This window comes from Rhineura floridana, chromosome 1 (assembly GCF_030035675.1).
Source record: "Rhineura floridana isolate rRhiFlo1 chromosome 1, rRhiFlo1.hap2, whole genome shotgun sequence".
Lineage (NCBI taxonomy): Eukaryota > Metazoa > Chordata > Lepidosauria > Squamata > Rhineuridae > Rhineura > Rhineura floridana.
This window is the reverse complement of record NC_084480.1, coordinates 283,558,112-283,579,989: the sequence shown is the minus strand read 5'-3', so window position 1 is coordinate 283,579,989 and position 21,878 is coordinate 283,558,112. Positions and strand designations below refer to the sequence as shown.

Here is a 21,878-nt window from a genome sequence, read left to right as displayed (position 1 = left end):
CGTGGCTACTGCCTGTCTCTAGGCACCACCAGGGACTCCACCAGTCCGGACTGTCCTTTTTTATTGTTTCTCTCCCCGCTCTAGCACAGATCTCAACAGATCCCCCTGCTAGGCAACCACCAGTCACGTCCTAATACTAGTATTCCCAGAGACTCTGAATACTGGTATTGTTATTCTCTTCACCGCTGCCACCATTTGTTACAGTTCCCCTTCAGCCTTGGTCATTACCTTACCCTCCCTTCTGGTCTGTGAAACCCCAGCCAAGGATCAGGCCTTTGGTAAACCAAATTAAGTATTTATTAAAGATAACAAAGCTAACAAGATTAACAAGATTTCTTCTTAAGGCACATAAGCATATGGTTTTACTCAATACTAATCCGAACTCCACCCCCCTCCTTCTCCACTCTCTCCTGGCAAACAACTCTCTAAACCCCACCAAGCAACCCACTCATTCTCTTCTCCCCCCAGATTCCACTCTCACTCTTCCTTTTATACGTTCAGCCATTTTAAACACTCAGCCAATCATCTCGCATTCTACTGCCCATTCACTCCCCCTCCTCTTTCACTACTTACCATGTATCTTCTAAACAACAACACTTACCATATATACATTAATATAGGAACATCACACGGTCCCTTTTTTGAAGCATTTCTTTCATTTGTCAGTTATGAGGCCCCAGGTATAACCGTGTTAAGCAGCATGATGTTTGCTGCCAAGCAGTCGAACTCTTCTCTTGCAAATGGTTATAAATAATGGGTAGATTTAGTAATTTCGTATGGGCGCCCTTAGAGCTCCCTCAACTGCAAAAGTGATCTGATCTCTTCAGTGGAAGGTGTAGCCCAGAAGGGCTGCCCTTTCTGTTTGAATTCCATGGGGAAACCTGCTTGTGGCATTTGGTGTGCATTGGTGCTTTCTTGTTCTGAATGAGGATGTGCATGTATTCTCCAACCTGGTGCCCCCCAAATGTTGTTGGAATCCACCTCCCATAATCCTTGACCAAAATCTCATGCTGTCTGGAGCTGATGGGATTTGGGAGTCCAGCAACATTGGGAGGTTGTCAGTTTGCAGAAGGCTGGGGTATATCTACAGTTTGCATTCCTATATTATATGCTCTCTTGACTCTTGAAGCTGAATACAGTTTGCTTGCCATATATTGTGGCCTGCCAGATGTTTGACAACACTCTTTGTTAGTTCAGTATATTATTTGTTACATTTGCATTCTGCCTTTCCATCAAATGGTACTCAATGCAGCTAAAAGCAATAACATGCACACAGAATAAAATAATACATTCTTGTTTGACTTGGTAGGTCACAAATTTATTAATTTTGAAATTTCTGTGTGCTGCCCTTCAGTAGAATATCTCAGGGTGGTGTACAATAAAACAATAAGATAGTAAAAAATAAAATGGCATAAGTTGTGCAGACTTTTTTTATTCCATTTTTAAGAATTGCTTATCTTTTCAAATTTTAAACACAATTTGCTTAATAACCATTGGGGCTCTTTATTGAACATAAAATAAGAAGGGCATATTTCAGTCCTGTAAAATAGTGATATAATTGGGCTGGGCTCAGTTTGCATTAACTGTAAAATGCTGTGCACGTTTACTCAGAAGTAAATGTTTTTTAGGATGGCAGCCTAAGAATTTGGTGAAAGACTTTGTTTTCCTCTTGATTTGGAAGAGTACTTCCTCTGGGAACATTTGTTGTTTATTAACTGCATCATTGTAGCTAGATAACTTTATATTGGCATGCTATGGCCATTGAATGTGCAGTAAAATACTGATTCATTGTGTGAAATTCAGACACTTAAAAGTCTTCATGCTTTTCTTGTTCTCTGTACCATGTTTCAACTAACATGCAGCTTTATCCATGTTTTGGCTAAATGTTGGGTTTCCTGCTCACGCTCCTTCTGCTTTGATCCCCCCCTTCCTTCAACACCTTGCAAACGTTTTCCTTGTTTCTTAGGTCCCTATTGGATCATTGTTTATTCTGTCTCTTTGTTCATCTATTCATCCTCCCTGTTTCTCTTCTCTCCCTGCCTTGATGGCAGAATATAGCTCATCCTGTCTCTGTGGAATCTCTATCTCCCTCTACCCCCCACCACTTCCACAAAACCATATAGAACATTAATTTCCTTACAGCACATGTACTATCCATTAGTGTTTGACTGGCTCTTCTCATAGTAGTTAGAATGGTCGAGAATATTCCATGATACCTCATCACTTCAGTTAATGCCTTAGGCTGTGTTTTTGTGGAACAGGTGAAAGCTGGTTTAGAGTTGATTAGATATAAAAATAAGTTCACAGTGAATCTAAATATGTGATGTATGATATTAAACATGCATCACAGGTGGTGGGCAACTTTTAAAAAGAAAATTAATCTGTTATCTTCAAAAGCTGCACTCAGTGGTTGAATGTCATCTCTGAATGTCAATTTTTGTTTCATATCATTGCCTACTGCAAATGGCAAGCAGCATGGTGTGGGTGACATTTGTCAGGAGAAAGGGGTGGATACAGCTGTCATAGTATTGGTTGCCTTATAGACAATTTCTGTGCTGTGTTCCATGTATTTTCCCTTGGGGAGGCTTCAGGGTGCTTATGAAACAACACTAATATATTTGCCAACCTCCAAGAATTTTGTTTACTTCATTTTTTTTTAGCAAAGTACTAACGTAGACGTGGTTCGCTTTCCATGTGTGGTTTACATCAATGAAGTGCGTGTCATCCCTCCAGGAGTAAGAGCTCATTCTAACTTACCGGAAAGCAGAGCTTATGGGTAAGCACTAAAAGGGGTTATTTATTTATTTATTTAGAATACTTACGTCCTGCTTTATAGCTCCAAGTGGCTCTCAAAGTCACTTAAACAAGGGCTAACAGAACAGTCTCAGAATCGCACTAAAACCTGTTACAGAAACAAAAATTACATGGTGTTCATTTGGGACCAGGATTATTCAGGCTCTCATCCTTTTCTTTTGTGGTATCATACCAGGCAGTAGCTCCCACCAGTATCCTCTAAGGCAAGGGAATGAGCTAAATTTCACTTAGCCCCATTGTGGAGGCAAGCTTTCCTTGCTGGCAATTGGCAGTTGCCAGGCAACTGCTCCCTCTGAGGTCCTTTGAGGCAAGGGAGTGGGGCTGAGCAGGACTTGCTCAGCTCATAATGAAACTCTTTGCTGGTAGTTGCCCACTGTTTCAACAGTATATTTGATTTGCAAAGTGTTTTGTCATGTTCTCCTTCTCAACAATCTTCTGAAATAGATTGTAATTCCAATTGTAGAGATGGCGACAGGGGTGTAGTCCGTGGTCTTGGGGGGGGGTCTTAGACCCATTACCTTTTTGGGAGCATGGTCCCAGCAGGGTACCTATGTCTCCAGCATGGCGATCAGCATGAAGGGGGAGTGTGTTAGCCACTTAGAAGAGTCTTCTAAGATGCTTCCTTGTCCTTTGCTGGAGACTGGAGCCAATCAGAGTGAAAGGAGGTGAGTCAGCCACTGAGAAGACTGTTCTCAGTAGCTAACACTTTTCCTTTTGATGCTTATTGCCTGCTAGGGATGTCTGTAGTTGTGGGAGAAGGCATTAACAAGGATCTCATTCTCAACTCAGCAGCAAAAAAGAGGGAAGCAGAGTGATGGTAACTAACCTGAAGTAACCCTGCACTTCTGAATTTGCCACTACACTACTGGATGGGGAGCTTAGTCTGAAAGAGAACCTTGCCCAAGGCCACACAGTGATGGAAAGACTTGATCATGGGCCTCCCAGATCTGTTCAGTACTATCCCCTGGAATATATTGGTGCTGCTTCAGAGCTCTGAACAGCATGAGAATTTAAACAGTGATCTGGATTGGGTCAAGATAGTGGTCATAGCCAGGAAGCCAGGGTCACTTGAATACTATTATTAATGAACTGGTGTCTGGATTTGTGCAATCCTGATACAAGGGTAGTCCAAAGTGTGAAAGTTCAGTTAGTTTGAAGTCATTTTGCAAACCATATCTTGGAGGCAGTCTTGGTTAGCAGCAGTGCTTTTTTGGTAAAAAATAATGTGCTGGTACTCATACCTTGATAAAAGTGCTGTGAGTGCCAGCGCAGAATGGCTGCTATGGGCAGTGAAAAAAAAAGCTGTACCCGGACTCCATACTGGTGAGTGAGTACCTTTACAAAAAAAAGCCCTGTTTACAACTAACCTTTTTTTGTTCCATTTGGATATTATGTCAAAGTATGATTAGAACAAGCCAAGAAAGGAAAGTAGAAAGGGCCCTTCCCCCCCTTCTTCTTGTGACAATTTTCTGCACCTCTCCCCAAACATCAGTCTGAAACGTTGGGGAATCCTTTTGGAATGGTACTCAGTATGGTGAAGGGGGCTTCAGTTTGGGGGGATTGATGGAAATCATGGTTACATCTTTGCACAAACAGAACTACCTTCACTTGTGGTAGGTCTAGTGGGATCCGAGAATTTATGACCATTTATCAAATGTATGCAATGTCAGATAGCATACATGCATGGTGGAGAGTGCAATTGTAGATCTGTGCACTTCTTACATATGTGATGAGTTTTCCTGAAATTACAAATGCACTGATTAAGATACTGCATTTTTTTTTAAATGCCTAGGAACGTATGATTGACCTTTGGATCCAAAGGTTTTTTTAGATAACACCAGTTGAGAGGTCATGATAAACCATGGTTTAGTGGACTGAAAATGAGCTATCCCTCTCCTTTCCTCCTCCCCTTGTGTACAGTTTCCCATGAAAATTTAACTGGGAAACTGTGGTTTAAAGGCTCCCTCCAAACTGGAATCTGATCTTGATTTCCTATTCAGGTTTGCTGGGAGCCTTTAGCCCACAGTTTCCTAGTTGAGACATTTAAGAAACCAAGCACGGGATGGGAAGGGAGCAAGGAGAGAGAGCGAAGACATTTGACTCGTTCCTGGTGTGATAAGCCATGCTTTCTCAGATGAAGATCTTGATGTCAGAACCAGGCCGAGCAGTTTAGATCTGAAATAATAATCTAATTAGATATTAAGTCCCCAACGTCTGATGGCAGTGAAGATTACAATTACTAACAAGTGATGTATGAGTAAAATTCTCAAAATTAAGGAATGGATCTCAAAGGTTTTGAATGTTACCCACATGTTAACACAATGATTAAAGAAATATAAAAAAGACAGTTTATAAATGTGTGGTGTCCTTTTGATGGATTTTATTGAATAAATATCTAACTGTTGTCTTTTGGTTTCATATTAGTATATTTTATAAGTGTATATTTATGTATTTGAATACTATTATTAATGCTGCACCAAAGAATCTGACAAAATTAGACACTTTATTTTAACAAAAAAGAATTATGAAAGAGTTGAACGCTTATAAAACTCCCAACTTTTTTCTTCTGCTTGCATCTTGTGACTATATGGTAATTCTATTCTAAAGCTTAGCTATCTTGTTTATCATGCTCCTGTTAGATAATTCCCCCCCCCTTTGGCTTTCTTCCCAGTGAGACATCTCCTCACACATTTCAGTTAGACCTGTTTTTCAACAATGTCAGCAAACCAAGTGCCCCTGTATTTGACAGGCTGGGAAGGTAAGCACTTATAAAATTCCTTCATAAACACAAGAGTTTACTTATCACTGAAGCTATAAAATATGCAGTCTACAGAAAAAATTGGCAGTTCTTTCTGAGGAAGAAGTTCTGATTTGCTTGTGTGTACAGCAGTGCATTTCCTGTAGAGTAGATTCCATGGCCACCCCTCCACCAACACGGTGCCAAGTCTACCTAATAGTATGGTTATAGAATGGTATGAAGACACTTAGCATAAGCCAAAGAGTGTCTGATGTTTGTCACAGCATGTGCAACAGAATTAATTGAAGGGTGATAGTTTAGTAGTAGAGCACATGCTTTGCGTGCACTAGGTGCCGGGTTCAGTTGCTGGCATCTCCAGGCAAGCTGGGGAAAGATTCCAGTCTGAAACCCTGGAGAGCCACTGCCAGTCAATGTAGACGGTACTGAGCTAGATAAACCAATGGACTGACTTCAGTATAAGGCAGCTTCCTGTGTTCTCTTTGAACTGAAACAGGGCTGTGAAAGAGTTGGGTTTCTCTAAGTCAGTTTCTAAGTTAAGAACCCTACCCCTGTATTTTATATATGGGATTACTTGGAATGGGATTGTATTGTATTTTAGCACAGTCGAGAGCTGATGCATATGCAGTATTGGAGATCTGCAGCTGAGAAATTTGGAACAAGCTGTGGAATTGTACGCGTGTTTTCTTACCTTCCTCCTCTTCAAAGTGTCTTCTTCCAGTAGCTTTATTAACGATTATATTGATGGTGACATTAACTGTGGCTAATGCTAACCAGGTATCTTCTCAGCAACTTTGTTAATGAGCTTTAGACTCTGGTTTCAAATCCTGGTTAAGTGGGAACCCTTGTTAGCATTAACCATGTTTAATGTCGGTGCCAATGTAACACATAGGCAAGGCTAAAGGTACCAGTGGAAACCAAGCTACCCTGTTTCCATGTGTCTTGTTTATCATAAAAACTGTCTACAAAAAGTGAATAAAAACGTAGGCTTGGAATCTCTCTTATACCACTAAAAATAAACCAATAATTTCCATCGTACAGTAGGACCCTGCTTTACGGTGTTCCGCATTACGGCGTTCCACTGATGCGGCGGCTTTCAAGCAGGGGAAATTCCCCGTTTTAAAGCTGATTTTGCCGTTTTGCAACGTTTTCACGTCATTTTTTTGCGACGCTGCCCATTATAGTCTATGGGGCCCCGCTTTACGGCGGAGGCCTGGTCCCTAACCCGCCGTATTAGCGGGGCCCTACTGTAATCCTGCATTGCTTGAAAGAAAGTCCTATTGTGAGACTGGCTTACACAGAGTGTTGGTACAAATTCTAATTTCTTTGACACCTAACACATATTTCTATTTTAACAGCCTGGAGTACGATGAAAACTCTTCAATAATTTTCAGGCCTAATGCCAAGGTAAACTCTGAAGTTGACCTTTTTTGTATTAATGCCATATCTTTTAGTGATGACTCCTGGCCACAGTTATCCATGCCCTGACAACCTCTACGCTGGACTCTGTTGTGTTAGGATGTTCATGGAACTACTTTTGAAGTCATTAGAAATTTCCATTAGTAGAAAACTCAGCTGGTAGATTCCTCACTGGGATCTTCTATAGGGTGGTACTCAGTGCTAGTCCTATTCAGAGTAGACCCATGAAGTTAATAGACATGACTAACTTAGACCTATTAATTTCAGTGAGTCTACCCTGTGTAGGATTTAGTTTATCACAACCCATAGAGAGCATCTTTCACCAGTTCTTAAGCATCTGTACCAGTTGCCAATCTGTTTCCAGGCACAGTTAAGAGTGCTGGTTGTTACCTGCCCGAAGGACTACCTTCTAGCTCATGAGTGTGTCCAAATATTTTGATCTTCATCAGAGATCCCTCCTCAGATTCCCACAGTGTCCTGCCCAAAGTCGAGGAAACCAGGCTCAGACTCGGCTGTGGCTTTTTCTCTTTTTATTAAAGTAATAGATACATCCAGTGCAGGTGGCGTCATTAACCTAACTACTCTTTCTAGGAACTTTGCACTGCTCTAACTCTAAGCATGACCTCGCAATTCTAAGACGTTGACTCAGCAATTGGGTTTCCCCCCTGAGCCCCTTAAGTGGGCTTGGATCTCGCGTGCACACCTAAGCTCCTCCTCAGCTCAGTCTGTTGAACTTCCCGCCTCAAACGCCTCTGAACATGGGGTGAAGGTGGTTTGATCTCAGTTTTCGTCTCCGACAGAGGGGGGCTGCTGGCTGACAGTTCGGGTGGGGGAAGCTGGGCAGCGCTCGGCTGGGAAACGTTGGATGTGGAAGGTTGAATCTCTGGCAGTGGCACTGGTGCTTCCATGGGGGGTGTGTGTGTCAGAAGCTGAGGGGGCTGAGCTGTCCAAGATGGGGCCTGGGGTGCCCTGTGAGTCCATCCCACTATTTGTGCCCTCCCCAGGTTCCCAGTCCAAGTCTTCATCCTCTGTGTCGCCCTCGTCTATCCTCCCCCTCCCTGGTTGGCTCACGACACACAGTCATCAGAAATAAGACAGGTGGTGACCCAAGCAAGAGCCTTCTTAATTTGGTGGATTGGTTTTGGAATGCTCTTCCCCAGAGAAGCTCACCTGGTGCCCACTTTGATGTCTCTTCAGCGTCAGATAAAGACTTTTTTCATTTGCCTAGGCATTCCAGCGTGTTTAATAGTTGGCTAACTGTTTTATGGTTTAGCTGGCTATTGATTGGTGATGCTGCTGCTTCTCTGTATTATATTGTTTGAATTGTATTGTATTCTTTTTATTATAAGCCACCCTGGGAGCCTACAGCGAAGGATGGTTCATAGATTCTGTTAAAAATACCAAGTGTCTCCTAAGAAATGCCATGGGGAGAGGCATGCCAAGTATTAGTCCACTGTGGAATGCGGTGCAAGCCATGTGAAGCCCATTACAGACATTTGGACCGAGTAGAACAAGCGCACATGGCAGGGGGGGACCTGTGTTGTGCTGGCAAGTGCTGTCTCACCACTGCATGTGTGTGTTTGAATGTTGAATGTTCGGGTCCTCTCCATTTGACTCTTGGGACTCATAGCTCCTTTGCCCAGGCCATGCTCTGCACCCTCCTTGAGTGCTTTTGACAGTTTTGAATGTGTCTGACCTGTGATAATGCCTCTTGCCCGCCTTGATGGAGAGAGAGGTGTGGGTGATGCTGGTGGTGTAGAAATCTTTCCTTTTTGGGTGGCTGGATAGTAGCCTAGTATACAGAGGTAAGAGTTGTATTGATTGGTCTGTCCACTTTGCTTCTTGCCTATCCACCACTGGCATGTGGCCCTCAGAAGGTTGCTTGTGGGTCCTTGGGCTGAAAAAGGCTCTCTACCCTGACATTGGCATCTTCAGATCTTTCTGTAAATAAGTGGGTGGGTGGGAGAATCTGCTGCCATGATGCCATTTTTTCTTCCCCACAGGTTTGTTATGTCCAGATCAAATGTCTGTAAAGGGTTTTTCTTGTTATTGAGTTACAGCTTAGTATAGTGACAGAACAACACAATGAGTAACATCAGTAAAGTGATAGAGCCTTCTTCAAAATCCAGCTGCTCTTTGTCTCAATGAGGACTAGAGGCTTTTAAAATAAAAGCTGAGGCTCTCAGCATTATTACAGGAGTGTGTGTTTTGAGCATTATTATCATCATCTGCCCTTCACCCGAACGTTCCAGGATCGGTTACAACAGTTTTAAAATATATCATTAGAAACAGGTAAAAACAGCCTAAAATCACAAAATATAGCAAAGTGCACTTATCCTTACTGTAATGTATATATGAAATCTAACAATAATATAACTGGAATTATACTTTGTTGCAGATGGGTATTGATACTGAGTTAATAGTATAGGTGCAAAAAGTGTTTTAAGGATTTAAAAAAAAATGTTTGAAGTTCTATCTTTTCATTTCAAAACCAGGTCAATACTGATGGATTAGTTCTAAGAGGATGGTACAACTGCTTGACGCTGGCAATATATGGCTCTGTTGATAGAGTAGTAAGCCATGATAGGGACTCTCCACCACCACCGCCCCCACCACCACCTCCTCCTCAGCAGCAAACAGCTTTGAAAAGAACTCCAAAACCTGGTAAGCATTTCAAAACTATCAATTTCTTTAATAAAAATGCCAATTACAAAAAGTTATTTTTTCCATGGAAGTTAAGTCATCTAAAGAGAGCCAGTGTGGTGTAGTGGTTAAGGTGTTGGACTACGACCTGGGAGACCAGGGTTCAAATCCCCACACAGCCATGAAGCTCACTGGGTGACCTTGGGCCAGTCACTGCCTCTTAGCCTCATGAAAACCCTATTCAGAGGGTCGCCACAAGTCGGAATCGACTTGAAGGCAGTACATTTACATTTTAAGTCATCTATCTCTAAAATGTTTGTGCCTTATTGCTACTTTTAGCTATTTGTTTTGGCTGTGATTCATAAGTTTATGTGTGCATCATTTATGCACAGTTTATGTGTGCATCATGTATAAGTTTGTGTGCATCATTTATCACAGTTCTTGTCAACGCAGCTTACAATACCATAAATACAATATAAAAACTATCAATGGCACCAGTTTAGGAAGCATTTAAAAATATAGGGAAATTAAAACACATAATGAACACCAATATAAATTGCAGCCCATAGAGCAATTTTATTCTAAAACAATGTTTTGAGAGAATAGCTATTTAAGAAAAAGCCGCTCAGAAAATACAGGTGTTTTAGGCCTTCTTAAAAATCTGCAGTGTTGAAGCCATCCATGCTTCTGTAGGGAGTGAGTTGCACAATCAAGGGACCACCATAGAAAGGCCCTGTCTCTTGTGGGTGCCAACTGTTTAAGAAGAAACAAATGTGTGCAGCAGAGGCAGTTTTGCTTTCATCAACTCTTGATTCAGCTTCTATTCCCTCTCCTTTCCCCAGTTTGTTTCTTTTTTGAGTTATGACAAAGTTTTTTTTTACAGTTGATGGAGAGAAAGAGGATCAGTTTAATGGTAGTCCTCCACGACCACAGCCTAGAGGCCCAAGGACTCCACCAGGCCCCCCACCTCCTGATGATGATGAAGATGAACCAATGCCTGTATCAGGTATTCAGGAAATGAATTCTGTTTCCATTTTTAAAATGTATTTATAGTTAAAGTGAGGAGAAAACTTTAGGATTTTTCTAGTAGAAAGATAATTGTTAAATTTCGGTAACACTAGCCTCTGGCCTGTGGATCTAATTAGGTGCACAAGGCTGTTTCCTCGAAGCAGCATCCACCTGCCCAACAGCTGATGTCATACTTGATGTCAGGTGTGGGGATAGTGAAGACGTGGCTGGGATTGACTGCACTTGAGAGTTCCCCATTGGGAAATGCATGGTTTGCACCAATCAGCTGATTGGCATTGAAACTCACCTTCAAAGGAGCCCTCTTAGTGCCCATCAGCTGATGGTGCTGCACCTGCAAAGAAGCTGTTTTCCAACACTGATCAGCTCATGGGTCCTGAGAAGGAACTTCTTTGAAGTCATCATCTGACATCATAATGACCTCAGGTGATTGGCAGGTGGACAGCACCATGGAGGAAGTAAGGATCTGGTCCGCCGGGTCATACAATCCTAGAATCCAAATAATTGTAGAGTTGGAAGGCCATTGATTAAGGCCATCGTTTGCAACCCCCTGCTCAAAGCAGGAATCCAAATGAAAGCACCCCAACAGGTGGCTGTCCAGCTGCCTCTTGAATACCTCCAGAGTTGGAGAGCCCACCACCCACTACGTAATTGGTTCCATTGTCATACTGCTCTAACAATTAGGAAGTTTTTCCTGATGTTCATTTGAAAACTGGCTTCCTGTAACTTGAGCCCATTATTCCATGTCCTGCACTCTGGGATTATCCAGATTATCTGGCTCTCCTCTGTGTGGCAACCTTTCAAGTACTTGAAGAGTGCTATCATATGTCCCCTCAGTCTTCTCTTCTCAAGGCTAAACATGCCCAGTTCTTTCAGTCTCTCCTCATAGAGCTTTGTTTCTAGTCCCCTGATCATCCTTGTTGCCCTCCTCTGAACCTGTTCCAGTTTGTCTGCATCCTTCTTAAAGTGCGATGTCCAGAACTTGATGTGGTATTCAAGATGAGGCCTAACCAGTGCCAAATAGAGGGGAACCAATACGATTTGGAAACTATATTTCTGTTAATGCAGCCTAAAACAGCATTTGCCTTTTTGCAGCCGCATCACGCTGTTCGCTCATATTTAGCTTGTGACAACCGTCCAAAGATCCTTCTTGCATGTAGTATTGCTGAGCCAAGTATCCCCCATCTTATAACTGCATTTGGTTTCTTTTTCCTGGGTGTAGAACTTTGCACATATCCCTGTTAAATTTAATTCTGATGTTTTCAGCTCAATGCTCCAGCCTATCAAGATCACTTTGAATTTTGTTTCTTTCTAAGGTATTAGCTATCCCTCCCAATCCCTCCTAAAACCTGCCTTCCAAGGCATTAGCTATCCCTCCCAATCATCTGCAAACTTGATAAGCGTTCCCTGCATCTCCTCATCGAAGTCATAAATAAAAATGACTGTGGTACCGTGCTCATTACCTTCCCTCAGTTTGAGAAGGAGCCATTGATAAGCACACTTTGAGTATGATTCTGTAGCCAACTGTGGATCCACCTGATAATTGTTCCATCAAGCCCACATTTAGCTAGCTTTCTAATCAGAATATCATCGGGCACTTTGTCAAAAGCTTTGTTGAAGCTGAGATATATTATGTCCACAGCATTCCCACAGTCTGCAAGGGAGGTTACCCAATCAAAAAACGAGATAAGCTTAGTCTGGCAGGATTTGTTCTTGATAAATTCGTGTTGGCTTCTAGTAAACACTGCATTGTTTTCAAGGTGTTTACAGATTAATTACTTTATAATTTGCTCCAGAATTTTCCCAGGATTGATATCAACCTGACTGGCCTGTAGTACCCCAGTTCCTCCTTTTTGCCCTATTTGAAGATAGAGACAACATTAGCCCTCCTCCAGTCATCCGGCATTTCACCCGTCTTCTACGATTTTGCAAAGATAATCTACAGTGGTTCTGAAAGTTCTTCAGCCAGTTCCTTCAATATTCTAGGATGCAGTTTGTCAGGCCCTGCAAATTTGAAGTCATTCAAAGTGACTAGGTATTCCTTGACCATTTGTCTGTCAGTTTCAAGCTGCAATCCTGCCCTTTCAACCACATTTCTCAGGAGGGTCATAGTCCCTCTTTTGGGAGAAGACTGATCCAAAGTAGGAATTGAGCAATTCTGCCTTTTCTTTGTCATCTGTTATCATTTTGCCATCCTCATTGAGTAGCTGTACTACCATTTCTTTTCGTTGTCTTTTACTGTGGATGTACCTGAAGAAAGCTTTTTTGTTGCTTTTGGCATCTCTCGCTAACCTCAGCTCATTCTCAGCTTTAGCCTTCCTGATGCCATCCCTGCAATCCCGTGCTACCCTGTCTGTACTCTTCCTTTGTGGCCTGGCCTTCCTTCCACTTCCTTTATGTGTCCTTTTTTGTTTTCAGATCATCTCTAAGCTTTCTGTGAAGCCACATTGGCTTCTTCTGCTGTCTTTCCCCCTTGTGCCTTTAGAATTTCCTTTTTTAGAAACTTTCACCCATCTTGGACTCCTTTTCTCATTAAGGTTGCTTGCCACGGAACCTTACTATTGTTCTGAGTATATTAAAATTGGCTTTCCTGAAGTCCAGGGTACATGTCTGGCTACTCTCAGCTTTTGCCTCCTTTAAAATAAAGAACTCTAGTATACCGTGGTCACTTCCCCCAGAGTTCCCATAACTGCCACTTCATCCACCAAGTCATCTCTGTTGGATAGAATCAAGTCAAAGATAGCTGATCCTCTAGCTGCTTCCTCTACTTTCTGTAGGAGAAAGTTATCTCCAACACACGTCAGGAATTTCTTGGAGGAGCCGTGTTTGGCGGAATTTGTTTCCCAGCAGATATCGAGGTAATTGAAGTCCCTCATTACTACTACATCATGCCTTCTTGCAACATTGGCAGTTTGCTTTTTAAAAGTTTCATCCTTGTCTTCTCCTTGATTGGGTGGTTGGTAGTAGACTCCAGCCACCATGTTCCTTTTATTCTTTGCCCCATTTATTTTAATCAGTATATTCTTGGTGGAGCTACCAAGTTCATCCTCCTACATTTCCTTGCAGGGATATATATTTTTAACATATAGCATGACTCTGCCTCCCTTTTTATTCTTTCTCTTCTTTTTGAGTAAGTTATATCCTTCAGTTCCAGTATTCCAGTTATGGGAGTCATCCCACCAAGTTTCAGTTATACCTATCAAGTCGTATTTACTCTCCTGTATTAAGAGTTCGAGTTTGTCCTGTTTGTTTCCCATACTCTGGCATTGGTATAAAGACATCAAAGACCATATGACTGACAGCCTGGCTTCCTTCCTACATTTTTATGAAGACTATTACTGGGCCCCATTAGAGCCATTCCCTTGGTTCCTCTTACTGTGCACAAGCTTTTGTTAGTAGTTACTGCCAAGTTTATGTCTCCCTCCTCCTTAGGATCAGTTTAAAGCTCTCCTGATGAACTTCTCCATGCTGTGGCCAAACACATTCTTCCCAGTCCTTGTGAGGTGCAGCCCATCACTTGCCAGCAGTCTGTCTTCCAGAACGTGTAGCCCGTGGTCCCAGAATCCAAATCTCTTGCGCTGGCACTACCTTCGTAGCCAGTCATTCACCCAGAGCATTTTTCTTTCCCTTTCTACTCCTCTTCTAAGTACTGGAAGGATGGATGAGAAAACTATTTGGGCCCCAAAGTCTTTGAGTTTCCTTCCCAAAGGCTTCAAAGTCTGATATGATTTCTTCGTAGCTCCCCTTGGCAGTAGCATTAGTCCCCACATTTGTCTGCCCCTTTTGTTATGCAACCACAAGACATAGTGATGGCCACCAACCTAAGTTGGCTTCAAAAGGAGAGTAGAAAAATTCATGGAGGACTAGTGGTTATTAGTCGACTACATGCCTCCTCCAGGATCAGAGGCAGTATACCTCTGAATACCATTTGCTGGGAAAGGACAGTGGGAGAAGGCTATTGCCTTCATGTCCTCCTTGTGGGCTTCTTATAGGCATGTGGTTGGCCACAGTAAGAAATAGGTTGCTGGACTTGATAGGCCTTTAGTTTGATTCAGCAGGGCTCTTCTTATGTTCATCACCACTATTTTCGTTTTGTTTACAAAACGTTGGGACAGAGGACTTTAGAGATCCATGTTCAAATCTTTACTGCTTAATGCGTGACGTTGGGTCAGTCGCGCGCTCTCAGTACAACCTACTTCACAGAGTTTTGAGGATAAATATGGGGAAGGTGGGGAGAGACCTATGTACACTGCCTTGAGCTTCTTGGGAAAAGGTGGTATATAAATGTGATATGTAAATATCAACAGTACAACCTTTTTCACCTCTGTTTGAGAAGCTTTATCTTGCTGAAATTTCCTCTTCTACACACCTGTTAACACTGCAGAAGCCTTGTCCTCCACTGTATCTGGTCATCCTAGCAAGAAAAGGAAAATGATAGGTTATAAATAGTTTAAGCAGGTTGGATTTAAAGATGGTTTTGTGTCTGATAAAGTTGAAGACATTGTTTATCCTACCTCACATGGGGTTGTGTGGCTAATAACTGTCCTAGGGTTCTTTTTAAAAAAACCAAGATATTGAGCCAGTTTTGACATCTACAGATTCCTACGTGTGAAAGAGCACAAGGAGAAGCATCCCAGTGCTTCATAAGTAGTGTATTTTTCAGCTGGAACTGAATTACCACTGGGAATTGGCAGATGTAACAGGATGCATATTTTAGGCCACTCCATATAGGAGAATTGGCAAACATCTGTACTGGCCCATTGAGATAACTTTTTCCTTTGGATTGTACAATCAAAGTAGCACTTTATTAGCTTCCTATCTTGCCCTATCTCAAGGGCTGAGAGTGGACCATGTATGCTTTTAAGAGATGTGTCCTTGTCTCAAAAGGGAATGTATTTAACACAGGAGCCTTTACATTGAATGCAAAGTTCTCTTAGCACAACTTTAAATCGTATAACTATATTGCTTAATTCTACAGCCATACTACCCTGAACATGCCCGATCTTGTCTGATCTCGGAAGCTAAGCTGGGTCAGGCCTGGTTAGTACTTGAATGGGAGACCACCTGGGAATACCGGGTGCTGTAGGCTTAGAGGAAGGCAATGATAAACCACCTCTGAATATCTCTTACCATGAAAACCCTATGAATATATATATACAAAAAAGATTCATAGGGTTGCCATAAGTCGTTATTGACTTGAAGGCATATAACAACAAATATTGCTTAATTAACTTTTATCATAGGCTACTTTCTCTGTTGCTGAAAAACTACACAAATTTTTAATATATTGCCTTGCTGTTAATTACATTTTTTTAGTGGTTGGAGAAAAAGATGATGTTGATCATAGAGAGGATTACTTTGAGCCCATTTCTCCTGATCGGGCATCCATTCATCAAGAGGGTCCATATTCTGATGAAGCAGAAGTGGAAGAAGACCATCCAGAAGAAGTGGATGATGATGAAGAGGGGGTGGATGTTGAGGAGGAAGAGGAGGACGATGAAGATGACGATGATGGTCAAACAGTAGAGAGTATTCCAGAAGATGAAGAAGAGGATGAAGAGGAGGAAGATGATGATGATGATGAAGAGGATGCAGAAGAAGAAGAGGAAGGTGAAGGTAGGCAAATACAAAAACTATTGAAGGTTGAGGTGTGTATGCATATATGTGGTGCTCTCTCATCACTTGATTTTCAGCTGAATGTGTGGACTGTCTCCATTGTGCTTGATCTGACTCTGGTATATGTGAAAGTTATGTGTTATTTAAGCTGTATTGGCCAGCTCGCATATGCTAGCTGTCACTTGGTGCTAACAGCCCTGAGATTGTGGAATTTAGGGAGTAATTTTTTGGGAAGTCAAGCACTTGAGTGGACAACAGAGAAAAGAGAATTTTAGATACCATGCAAGTTTTGATTATTAATTTTTTGGAAAGTTTTCTGGCATATAGGGTTTCCATCTTTCCTGTCAAAATATTTGTCCTATAACTGTGCAGTTTTTAGTCATTGTCTTGCGGGAGTTCCAGGTGAGTTTCCTCAAACTAGTGTTTAGGATTAGATATTAGGATATTTAATTTTTCCAATGCTTAAAAGTGTGATGATATTATTAATTTGTCACTGAGTACAATTTTCTCAAAGCAACTTAATTTTTTTTAAAAAGCATACAATATCAAATTTAGATATACTGTTACTGGGCAAAGATCCCTCCTTGGACCCCACCCAGTTGTTGTGAGCGCTATGTAGAATGCGATTCTGTAAGGGCTAATTAGTGCCCTTGACTAATATGTATTACATTAATAATAAACAACACACAGTGTCCTTCTCTAGGCTGTGTCATTTCAAAATTCTTTATTTTTAAAAAAATAATATAATAATTTGAATGCTCTTCCACTTTTCCATTAAAGCACAGTAGCACTCATTTAGCTCTTAAAACAAAACTCCCTGCAAACTAGTGGCAAGCAGCAATAGGCCTACCCAGTATGCATTCTGATTGGGTTAATAAGTTACTAAGCCAATTTCACTGCTGCTTAATCACTGTGGAAAAAGGCTGTATGCTCCATCTCTTGTGAGAGTGATACTTCAGTGAGGCCAACTATTTTTGCAAAGTTTTTACTTTCTTTGGGTTCCTTCTTGATTCACGTTAATGTGTAGTGCCTCTGTGCCTCCGTTGGCCATTTCTTTCGAGTTACTTGCTTTATCTTTTATTGAACATTGGAGAGCATTACCTGCTAAACTACTTGCCTTTGTTTTTTCTTTGGACTTTTGAAGCCCAGTTCTAACTATGCTCACTTGGGAGACTGACATCTAGGTAAATGTGCATAAGATTACAGCTTTGGGAGAAATTTACACTGCTATCTTGACTGAAAGAAGATCACTAGAATTTGCTATGGGGCCCAATTCAAGGTGCTGATTTAGTGTATACAGCTCTAAACAACTTAGGGTGCAATCCAACCTGCATTTACGCTGGGCTGGGGGGAGTTGAATGCGGCAGATCTCCAGCTGAGCTGGCTGGGTCCCAGCTCAGCCAAATTATGCTAGTGTAAGTCCCTTAGCCCCGCTCAGCTGGGACTGGCGTAAGTGGAGCTAGCATAAGCTGTCGTAAGGCCCGAAAAGGGGGCTTGTCATAGGCTTGTCTGGGCTGCGGTGAAGGAACTTAGGCCACACCCAACTCTTGTTCGGAGCACACCTGCAAGTTCCAATCCAGGCACAAGTTACGCCAGCAAAAAGGTCAGCCTAAGAAAATAATTGCAATAGAAGTCAGTGGAGAGGGCTTACTTCCTGGTAGGGGTATTTGGAAGAGCAGGCTTTTTCTTTCTGGTCCCTGCACGCAGCTCCCGGCTGAGCTAGTGTTCAGCCAACCCAGAGGCTCCTGAATAGCAATTGGATGCTGCAGAATTTTACGCTGGCTTCTCTTACTCCAGCACAACTTACACCAGCTTCCCGAGTTGGATTGCTCTGTTAGGACCCAAATATTTGGCCTCTCCTCATGTGTAGAGTAAAACAGAGAAATAGTATCCCAATTATTCACAACCACAACAACAGTTTTAAAAAGTTAGGACAAGAATTCTGAAATTTATTTGGATGTACAAAATGTAGTGAAAAAAATTACTAAATATAGATAGGCACTTTTCAATTGTTGAACTGAAGTATGAATCAGTTTAAAAATAACACGATAATCATACAGTGAATGTGAAGGACATCATTTGTTGTAGCATCTCCACATATTGACAATAACCAACACAGTTGATTTGATGCAGGTGAATATTATTGACTGCCAGATGCATTTCAGCTGGGTAGTCTTCAGTGGCACAACCAAAAATTTGAAGTGGTTGTTTCAGAATAGATCCAGGCGGTGCAGCATCCAGGCTTGTTTTTTTTAAAGCACGTGTTCTTTAAAATGCAATTATAAAATTGCTTATATTGCCCCTTAGTTTTAGGAGAAAACCCCCACACCTTTTATCCACCTTAGTAAAAAAGGAGCTCACTGTATCGATCACTTGAAGTGTCTGGGTATAAACAGCTCTGATGTGGATAATCAAACAGCAAACAATTGTTGAAAAATAGGTTAAACCCAATTAACTCCTGGGCTTACACCATATAATCATAAATATTAAATACCCTCAGGTATCAAGCACACAATTCATCTCAAAAAGGGCCCAAATACAGGTATGACCTTTCCCTTTCTACCAACTCAAGCCCCACATTTTGTGAGAAATCTTGTTTGGTCCTTTCGACAGGCATGGCATGATGTACTGTGGGGATGAGATAGGGCCTTCCCTTTGGTGCCTGGTTGTTCAACTCCTTGTGAGGGGACAGTTGTATCTCCTGAGTTTTAGATACTGACATAAAACACTTTTCTGTGTCCCTCATTCGAGAGAGGTGTGGAGGGTGTCTACACAAGAACAGGCTTTTTCTGTGGTGGCTCCCTGTTTGTGGAACACTCTCCCCAGGAAAATGTACCTGGCACCATCATGGTCAGTTTTTAGGCACCAGACTCAGACATTTTTATTTCCCCAAACTCTTGATGGTTAAGTTAGGCCTCCTTACTATATTGTTGCATGAGAATTTTAGAATTTTTATATTGTGTGCTATTTTTTAAAAAAAATAGTTTAATTTATTATTCCTTTTTGTATTTTGTTTTTATAAGTTGTTTTGAGACTTTTTTGTATAAAGCTAGTAACAAATGCAATAAATTATAATATTTTCATGTAGGTTTTTGGGTGAGGTTTGTAAGATGGATATGAAAATTTTAACCTAGCTATTTTCCTTGTGTTTTAATCTAATTTATGCTGTTCTATTGTGGTGTTCACCATTTTGAGAACCTAATGGGATGAAGAGTTGTCTAGAAATGTAAATAAAGAAATAAAAGCCAGGGTTAAGAATCCTCCTGGTGGAGGTACTCTAAGTATATGGTGCTAATGCATATTTCTGTTAGTTGATATCTTTTGGGGTTGTCAGTGGGTTGTTTTGCTTATTGTTGGCAAAATACCGTGCAAAAGGTAAAGATGGTTATTTCCTGCTGGGGCTCCCATGTTTATTAGCAAATGGGAGGAAGTTGGTTTATTTTTCAAAGCTGTAACTAATTCATGGCTGTGTTTTGTTGCTTGTTTTAGTTGAATGGATTCAACAAGGTCATTTCAAAACTTTGTTTCAGGGGATGATGGTTATGAGCAGATTTCAAGTGATGAAGATGGAATTGCTGACTTGGAACGTGAGACTTTTAAGTATCCAAGCTTTGACATTGAGTATACGGCTGAGGATCTAGCTAGAGTGCCACCTGTGACCTATGATCCTTTCGATAGGGAGCTTGGGCCTCTTCTGTACTTTGGCTGTCCCTACAAAACTACTTTTGAGACAGAAGTTGCTAAGATGAGAGATCAAGATCCAGACAAAGACAATTTGGGAGCAGCTGAGACGTCTGCTAAATTGACTGAACTCCTAGAATTATATCAGGAGGAGAGAGGTGCAAAGTGGGTCACTGCTTTGGAAGAAATCCCAAGTTTAATGGTCAAAGGGCTGAGCTACTTGCAGTCAAATGATGCAAATCAGGACTATATCAGCCAGTTGGTTGACTGGACAATGCAGGCTTTAAACCTACAGGTAGCCCTGAGACAGCCAATTGCTTTAAATGTCCGTCAGCTTAAAGCTGGGACAAAACTTGTCTCCTCACTGGCAGAATGTGGACCTCGAGGGATAACAGGACTCTTGCAAGCAGGAGTAGTTAATTCTCTATTTGAACTGCTCTTTGCAGATCATGTCTCTTCTTCCCTGAAACTCAATGCTTTCAAAGCTTTAGATAGTGTTGTTAGCATGACTGAAGGGATGGAGGTATTTTTGAGGAGTGGCTTAGAGGTGCACCAAAAAAGTGGTTATCAGAGACTACTGGAGCTCATCGTGCTGGATCAGACAGTAAGGGTAGTCACTGCAGGCTCTGCAATTCTACAGAAATGCCACTTCTATGAGATCTTGTCTGAGGTCAAAAAGTTTGCTGACCAGCTAGCGGAAAATTCTCCGTCTCTTCCTAATCATGCTGAGCCTGAGCAGGATGCTGACACCGGACTTGAGAGGGGCAGTCAGGAGTATGAAAATGATGTGGAGGCGCCAATGGATATGGACAACCTTTTGGAATCTTCCAGTATGAGTGAAGGAGAAGTGGAGAAACTCATTAACCTTTTGGATGAGATTTTGCATTTGATGGAGACTGCCCCTCATACTATGATCCAGCCACCTGTGAAATCTTTCCCAACAACAGCACGTATTACAGGGCCCCCAGAAAGGGACGACCCTTTCCCAGTCCTCTTCAGGTAAGTGGCCGTAGTTATTTTAATATGTTCCACAGGGTTAACTGTTAGTTTGGTTGTCAGCATATGTGCTTGTAAGGCATGTGACATGTATTGTTTAATAAGGACTCTTAGCGGTCTTTCAATGTCAGAGATGTGTCTTTCTGCCGTTTCCTACTCTGTGTCTTCTGTCATACCGTCTCATAATTAAATGGCCTCCTCCCAATCTTCATCAAGTCACTTCGCAGTGATCCTTTCTTTCAGTCAATGGGGTAATGGATAATAGTGTTGCACTTGGACTGAGAAGATCTGGATTCAAATTCCTGGTCACAATTGAAGATTAGTGAGTAGCGTTGGGCAGGTCACTATTTCTTAGGCTAGCCTACTTCATTTTGCAATGATAAAATGAGACTACCAGATGTTACCCAATTATTTAAAGCTTCCCCTGGCTCTTCAGTTTGGGTGCTCATGCACAAACACAAAATCTCCCAGTCTGATGTACAAATACCAGTAATTAGATAGTTCCTGCCCTCAGGCTTACAATCTAAAGACATGGCAAAAAAGGAAAAGGATTGGGGAGGGAGGAGAAAAAAGCAAACTCATGCACTACTTCTTAGTTTCTGAATTCTTGTGACAACCAGCTGGAATAGAAAGAGTTCAAGGAGAGGTGGAGCCAAAAGTTGCTGGTCTTTCAGCAGAGCTGATGGAGGAGCCCTGGAGTCCCATTTTTTCCTTTACTATAGCCTGATGGAATGGCTGTTGTTAGATGACAGTTGAGGGAGGAGAAGGGCAGAACACAAAGTGACAAATCAGTATCTCTTTAGAATCAGTACTATAACGTAGTGGGCAGTCTGTAATACTAGTCCTATCAAAGTACACCTGTTGAAGTTAATCGACATGACTAACTTAGGTTCATTAATTTCAGCTGCTCTACCCTGAGGAGGACTTA

General features: G+C 41.7%; 1 protein-coding gene and 1 non-coding gene across 7 annotated transcripts in view; both read left to right on the top strand.

The window, feature by feature from the left end:
• VIRMA (vir like m6A methyltransferase associated) overlaps positions 1-21,878 on the top strand; it is a 48,861-nt gene that overhangs the window by 5,575 nt on the left and 21,408 nt on the right. For 4 of the 6 annotated variants that reach the window (XM_061603045.1, XM_061603064.1, XM_061603075.1 and 1 more), the window contains 8 exons: positions 2,661-2,776; positions 5,486-5,572; positions 6,928-6,976; positions 9,484-9,652; positions 10,515-10,637; positions 13,435-13,515; positions 15,974-16,273; positions 19,804-20,953. In XM_061603045.1, coding sequence (XP_061459029.1) covers positions 2,661-2,776; positions 5,486-5,572; positions 6,928-6,976; positions 9,484-9,652; positions 10,515-10,637; positions 13,435-13,515; positions 15,974-16,273; positions 19,804-20,953 — 2,075 coding nt within the window. The remainder of the gene's footprint in view (positions 1-2,660; positions 2,777-5,485; positions 5,573-6,927; positions 6,977-9,483; positions 9,653-10,514; positions 10,638-13,434; positions 13,516-15,973; positions 16,274-19,803; positions 20,954-21,878) is intronic. The other 2 variants (XM_061603092.1, XM_061603084.1) reach the window with 1 other exon arrangement.
• Positions 15,628-15,746, top strand: LOC133375932 (5S ribosomal RNA). The gene has a single exon (XR_009760343.1). It is a non-coding gene; the product is annotated as a 5S ribosomal RNA (ribosomal RNA).